General features: G+C 37.0%; 1 protein-coding gene across 1 annotated transcript in view; it reads right to left on the bottom strand.

The window, feature by feature from the left end:
* Positions 1–7,500, bottom strand: part of LOC137647050 (fibrocystin-L-like) — a 215,250-nt gene that overhangs the window by 19,173 nt on the left and 188,577 nt on the right. The window contains exons 69-70 of the mRNA XM_068380195.1: positions 5,116–5,265; positions 3,162–3,311 (exon numbers count right to left, since the gene is read on the bottom strand). Of these exons, the coding sequence (XP_068236296.1) occupies positions 3,162–3,311; positions 5,116–5,265 (300 nt within the window). The remainder of the gene's footprint in view (positions 1–3,161; positions 3,312–5,115; positions 5,266–7,500) is intronic.

Below are 7,500 nucleotides of genomic sequence, written 5' to 3'. Positions count from 1 at the left end.
ATATATATATATATATATATATATATATATATATATGTATGTATGTATATAGTAGTGAGAAAAGTGAAGAAGAGCGGAATGAGTTCTGGAATGAATTAACTGGGTGTGTAGAAGGATTGGGTAGAAGGAATTATGTAGTTGTTATGGGTGACTTAAATGCTAGAGTGGGCGCTGGAGAGGTAGAAGGTGTCATTGGGAAGTATGGCGTACCAGGTGAAAATGAGAGTGGTGAGAGACTGGTAGATATGTGTGTTGAACAAGAGATGGTAATAAGTGCTAGCTTTTTTAAAAAGAAAGATAAAAATAAGTATACATGGGTAAGAGTGGCAAATGGAAGAGTAGTAGAAAGGGCATTAATGGATTATGTGTTGATAACTAAAAGAATGTTTGGAAGATTGAAAGACGTGCACGTGGTTAGGGGTATGGCTAACGGTATGTCTGATCATTTTTTGGTGGAAGGAAAATTAGTTGTAGCAAAAGAGTGGGGGAATAGAGTAGGTGGATGTAAAAGGGAGCTAGTGAAAGTTGGAGAGGTAATAAAACCGGGGGTAAAAAGTAAATATCAGGAAAGGTTGAAAATGGCATATGACGAGGTGAGAGTAACTGGTAATTTAGAGGAGTGGAAGTTAGCAAAAGAAAATTTTGTTGGGATTGCAAGTGATGTAGCCTATGTGGCAAGAAGGTTGTTGGAGGCAGCATGAGGAAGGGCAGTGAATGGTGGAATGCAGGAGTGAAGGTAAAAGTGGAAGAGAAAAAGAGGGCTTTTGAAGAATGGCTGCAGAGTAATAGTATAGAGAAGTATGAAAAATATGGAGAGAAAAAGGTGGAAGTAAAGCGCAAGGTACGTGAGGCAAAGAGGGCCGCGGTCCTGAGGTGGGGTCAGGGACTGGGTCAGTCATATGAAGAGAATAAGAAGAAGTTTTGGAAAGAAGTGAAGAGAGTAAGGAAGGCCGGCGCAAGAATTGAAGAGACAGTGAAAGATGGAAATGGAAGGTTGTTAAAAGGAGAGGAGGCAAGGAAAAGGTGGGCGGCATATTTTGAAAGTTTGCTGAATGTTGAGGATGATAGGGTGGCAGATATAATTGCTGTTCCAGGTGTTGAGGTGCCAGTGATGGGAGATGAGAATGAGAGAGATTACAATAGAGGAAGTGAGGAGAGCACTAGATGAAACGAGAGTAGGAAAAGCATCTGGTATGGATGGTGTGATAGCTGAGATGTTGAAGGAAGGGGGTGTGACAGTACTTGAATGGTTGGTGAGATTGTTTAATGTGTGTTTTGTGTTGTCAATGGTACCAGTAGATTGGGTCTGTGCATGTATTGTACCACTATATAAGGGTAAGGGAGATGTGCATGAGCGTTGTAATTCAAGAGGTATTAGTTTGTTGAGTGTAGTTGGAAAAGTGTATGGTAGAGTACTGATTAATAGGACTAAGGATAAAACAGAGAATGCAATCTTGGAAGTACAGGGTGGTTTTAGAAGAGGTAGGGGTTGTATGAATCAGATTTTTACAGTTAGGCAGATATGCGAGAAATATTTAGCAAAAGGTAAGGAGGTGTATGTTGCGTTTATGGATCTGGAGAAAGTATATGATAGAGTTGATAGGGAAGCAATGTGGAATGTGATGAGGTTATATGTAGTTGGTGGAAGGTTGTTGCAAGCAGTGAAAAGTTTCTACAAAGGTAGTAAAGCATGTGTTAGAATAGGAAATGAAGTGAGCGATTGGTTTCCGGTGAGAGTGGGGCTGTGACAGGGATGTGTGATGTCGCCGTGGTTGTTTAACTTGTATGTTGATGGAGTGGTGAGAGAGGTGAATGCTCGAGTGCTTGGACGAGGATTAAAACTGTTAGGCGAGAATGATCATGAATGGGAGGTAAATCAATTGTTGTTTGCGGATGATACTGTACTGGTAGCAGACACAGAAGAGAAGCTTGACCGACTAGTGACAGAATTTGGAAGGGTGTGTGAGAGAAGGAAGTTGAGAGTTAATGTGGGTAAGAGTAAGGTTATGAGATGTACGAGAAGGGAAGGTGGTGCAGGGTTGAATGTCATGTTGAATGGAAAGTTACTTGAGGAGGTGGATCAGTTTAAGTACTTGGGGTCTGTTGTTGCAGCAAATGGTGGAGTGGAAGCAGATGTACGTCAGAGAGTGAATGAAGGTTGCAAAGTGTTGGGGGCAGTTAAGGGAGTAGTAAAAAATAGAGGGTTGGGCATGAATGTAAAGAGTGTTCTATATGAGAAAGGGATTGTACCAACTATGATGTATGGATCGGAGTTGTGGGGAATGAAAGTGATGGAGAGACAGAAATTGAATGTGTTTGAGATGAAGTGTCTGAGGAGTATGGCTGGTGTATCTCGAGTAGATAGGGTTAGGAACGAAGTGGTGAGGGTGAGAACGGGTGTAAGAAATGAGTTAGCGACTAGAGTGGATATGAATGTGTTGAGGTGGTTTGGCCATGTTGAGAGAATGGAAAATGGCTGTCTGCTAAAGAAGGTGATGAATGCAAGAGTTGATGGGAGAAGTACAAGAGGAAGGCCAAGGTTTGGGTGGATGGATGGTGTGAAGAAAGCTCTGGGTGATAGGAGAATATATGTGAGAGAGACAAGAGAGCGTGCTAGAAATAGGAATGAATGGCGAGCGATTGTGACGCAGTTCCGGTAGGCCCTGCTGCTTCCTCCGGTGCCTTAGATGACCGCAGAGGTAGCAGCAGTAGGGGACTCGGCAGTATGAAGCTTCATCTGTGGTGGAAATGTGGGAGGTTGGGCTGTGGCACCCTAACAGTACCAGCTGAACTCGGCTGAGTCCCTGGTTAGGCTGGAGGAACGTAGAGAGTAGAGGTCCCCTTTTTTTGTTTTGTTTCTTGTTGATGTCGGCTACCCCCCAAAATTGGGGGAAGTGCCTTTGGTATATGTATGTATGTATATACATACATACATATATATATGTATATATATACATATATATATATATATATATATATATATATATATATATATATATATATATATGTGTGTGTGTGTGTGTGTGTGTGTGCGTGTGTGTGTGTGTGTGTAGAGAGAGAGAGAGAGAGAGAGAGAGAGAGAGAGAGAGAGAGAGAGAGAGAGAGAGAGAGAGAGAGAGAGAGAGAGAGAGAGAGAGAGAGAGAGAGAGAGAGATAATTACCAGGATTTCCAATGAGACCGATAGGTGATAACCTTCTGATCTCTGTATCTGGATCCATGCTTTCGATGACCATCATGCGGTGAGCGATGTCTCTACACTTCCAAGCCCTCCAACTAGACTCCATTGTGCAAGTGTTATCCCGGAATATGCCTATAAAGGATTACATAAAAGATAGATAGTCAATAAGTTTTCCAACTGATTCCTTCTAGAAAGTAACTTAATGTATTGGGAATTCTTAAATAATCAGTTACCTCAGACAAGAACAATACAGTGGTACCTCGGTTTACAGGTTTAGTTCGTTCTGGGAGTGACCTCATCTACTGAAATCCTCATAAACTGAACAATTTTTCCCATAAGATATAACTAAAATTCACTCGATAGGTTCCATATGTTCATAAATATACATATGCACTCACTCTTCAAGGGTTGTAATGTAGCTATTGAACAATTTATAGTCATCAATATCAGAAATGGGTAGAAATTAATAATTCCCAATGAAAATTACAAATAGAAATAAATAACTCACAATAAAGACTAAAAATAAAAATTCATGATTCACAACGAAAATTAAAGAGAAAGATTGATAATTCACAAAGTAAATTAAGAATAAAATTTAACTGACATTTAAACTGTCATGGAAAAAAAGAAAAGTTACTACACGACAACACTCCTTCCCGGTCTCCTGCAGTAGCTGGTGAGTTCATGAACGACGTCCACATAATTTTTATAATACCACGATGAAGCACATACTGCACGTGCCATTGTAGACATAGTTATAGATATCTGGATTTACACCACTCTATTCCTGGAGCTTGGCGGAATGAGAGGATATTAAAGCATTGTGGAATAACCACTTGCCCGTCTATCCAGTGGGCTGTCATTGTACATTTACCACTTGATCTTTTACAGACAAGTTTTTTCTTCAACCACAAATCATAATTACCCTGAGACTGTCATTTTTCCTTTTTCTTCTAGAAAAAGCTTTCGACCCCTATCTACAAAATGCATAGCTTTTTGTGTCTCCCTTTCTCTATAAGAAAATTATAACAAAAGAGAAATGGTAACTAGGACCCATGCCTGATTTATTTCTAATATAGGCTTAGTTTCAAAACTTAATTTGTACACACTCATATAAAATTAATAATGTTTACATCATATTGTTCATAGAGACAAACGAGTATCTCAATTCATATAAAATATTTAAAGCATATCAATTTGAGACTTAAAGATAGTATTTCATTACAATCGATGAATTTTGGGAATCACGGGATACACTCAGTTGTAGGATACTTTACTTGCCAATGGAAAATGCTCATACGAAGCAAAATTTTTCCCTCAGACCGATGCAATAATTGTAAACATATTTTAATTTGTATGCTCATACCCATATTTCCTTGCCTCTTATTCAAAGTTACTCGTAAATCAAAGTATTACTGTACTTTGACATTTCAGCTATGAGGATATAAAAAGATTATTATGAATAAAAAATTCTAAACCCATGTTTGAAAAGTTTATAGAAATCACTATCTTTTTAGTTTTATTTACAGCAATGAAATGTATTGAAGGAACAGCAACTAACATGTATGTTTTTATTGGAAACCCTTCACTTTACTTTCTAAAAGAACAGACTTTTCAATCGAAGGTTTTTTTTTAAACATGATATTAGATTGTTTTCAGTACATGCTATGTGATTATAGAAATTCTGTTTGTACAGAGAAGACTCGCTAGAACCATACAGAAAAGACAATTGTAAAATAACTAAGCTAATCATTAAATGTTAAAGGATAATATGCTTAATAATAGAACTAATGTAAGGTCTGGAATACAATAATAACTGTATTTTCCTGATTCCACTGATCTGATATAGAAGGCAATAGTAACCACATTACATGCATTACTATGGTTATGAAATTATAGAATATCAAATGTACTTGAACTATCTAGAAAGCGTTACCTTTATTTGGATATTTCTCTGCCGCAGTAATTGCACTTCCATCTGTCCGCATCCTAAGCGGAACTGGAATCCTGTAGTCACCAACACCATGGGATCTGTCTCCATCCCATTCATACTCTGCCATGGCTATTGCAGTTGCATTGACTGTTCCTATAAATAATAATAAAAATCTATTTTAATGACTTTCTGTGTTCTTATTGCCATCATGTGGAAGGACGTTCTCAGTGTTTCATATTCTAAAAGAAAATAATACCCAATGATAACCTGGTAAGAAAGACGTTTCTGAATACGGAGACTCTGCTGTTTAGATTTTTTTGTTAAATTTACAGTATGATTAATTAATACTAACCATCTATATCAACCATTTTTCAAGTCACAGCAGAAATATGAGATGATGAAATTGAGAAAACAAAGTAAGGTGGGAAATAGCTTTAGTTTAGATTTAGCATACAAGTTGTCACATAGTGATTGCAAGTTAGATATAAGGTTGGTTAGGAAAGACTTTCAACATCATTATCATAACAGTGAAAGAACAATGCACCCTTAGAATAAATTCTTATTATCTATCATTTTCTTCATAAATCCCTTTTCACTTTAATTATATTTCTACGGCCAATTATTTACCATCTCTATTAAAACATATTTGCTCCAAGGCTATAAAAAAAATTAAAAGGTAAGTTGCACGCTTATCATTGATTTGACAAGTGGAGACAAAATGGTATAATTCAAAAACTAAAGTAGCCTAAGACGGTTTTCACACAGCAATTGCTCTCTATCACTTTGGATCTCCATTCAAAATACATGCTTAAACAAAACATGGTTTGTGATAATATCCAAGATGTCAGTATTTTGTTATGATTCCCAGTAGAGGACTTGAACTGGGTTACAAATTTAAGAGTGGTCATTACATTAGCTACAAGTATTGCAAAGCTTATGGAGTTATTTTAGTAAACAAGTCCAAAAGAAGAAGATCTTAGAGAATTGTTGAGAAATAACCAGGCATACGCCATTAAAATGGCAAATGACAAGAGAAGATGTGGAAACAAAAAGATAAGAGGCTGAAAGTCAAAGAGGGGAGGGAAAATCAGAGGCAAAGAAGAAAAGATGCAAATGAGAGAGAGAGAGAGAGAGAGAGAGAGAGAGAGAGAGAGAGAGAGAGAGAGAGAGAGAGAGAGAGAGAGAGAGAGAGAGAAGACTTAAGGCAGTGAAATGTAGTGCAACTCAAGTGGGGCTTACAAGCAGGAAATACCCCTGTAACAATTTTGAAGCAAAAGTTACATAGATTCAATGAGAAACACAGACTCTTACTGTTCTATATTTCCTTGAAGAGAACCCCAATGAAGAGAGACAAGATGTCGTCACCCAATCTGGGATAATGTCCCCATCCAACTAGCCAATTATAAACTTCCTATATAATAGCAGAAAACGTATTCTGCTAGAGTAAAACCCCTTTAGAATTTCCATAACCATGTATGCGCCAAGTATGTATCGGTAGGGTATACAAATGCAAAAACCATCTTTTAAAGTAGGATGAATAGGCTACTCTCATTCAAGTACATCAGTTAGTTCAGTACTTTATAAAATTCAATATAGCAGAAAGAGATATAACTTGCATCAAGAGTTTGTGTAAATATTTCAAATATGCACCTGAACCACCATAGATTGCACCCATGATTGAGTCTCTCTCATCACGTTCACGCAACGAACATGGAACAGATATTAACTGTGAGATAAAAAAAACACTTCACCTCTAATGGATGAGATTGTAATACCTGCAAACGAAACTCGAAAATTCCCATCCAAGACAACTGATCCTGAATCAAAGTCGACCACTCAATCCACCCACTAAGTAATAGCAATCAGATTCTAACTTCTATCTTGATGATGACATTAATACTTTACCTAATTTTTGACGTGTAATTACATCAATTCATTGGCAAAATCAGTGAAAAAAGCCATATCTGGCTCTCTTATCCCTTTAGCCGTGTGTAATGATCTCTCATTAATTCTGACCTTCAATGCAAATAACTAACTTCTGAATTCAGCTTTTTATCTTTGTGGTTAACTTACCTCGTAGACAGTTTTTGTTACTTATTAGTTTAATGATGATATGATGATTCCAAAAGACATTTAATTTTAGGGATAGAAAAAGGTAACAATTTATATCGACAGTCACATACATAATAGTTTATAAAACCTTGTGTATTTCTATCGTATTTTTCAAAACTCTATTTTTGTTACAGATGATATTGGCCATCATACCTAATTAATGAATTGCTGAGACAAAAAGAAAATATTGTTCTTTTTCAATTATTTGTGGATTGGGAAAGAGAAAAAAGGATGTAGTCTATGCTTTTTGGATTAAGGTGAGTGTAAATGTTTGAA

This window comes from Palaemon carinicauda, chromosome 1, assembly GCF_036898095.1.
Source record: "Palaemon carinicauda isolate YSFRI2023 chromosome 1, ASM3689809v2, whole genome shotgun sequence".
Taxonomy (NCBI): Eukaryota; Metazoa; Arthropoda; class Malacostraca; order Decapoda; family Palaemonidae; genus Palaemon; species Palaemon carinicauda.
The sequence above is the reverse complement of the archived record's forward strand: the minus strand, read 5'-3'. Positions and strand labels throughout refer to the sequence as shown.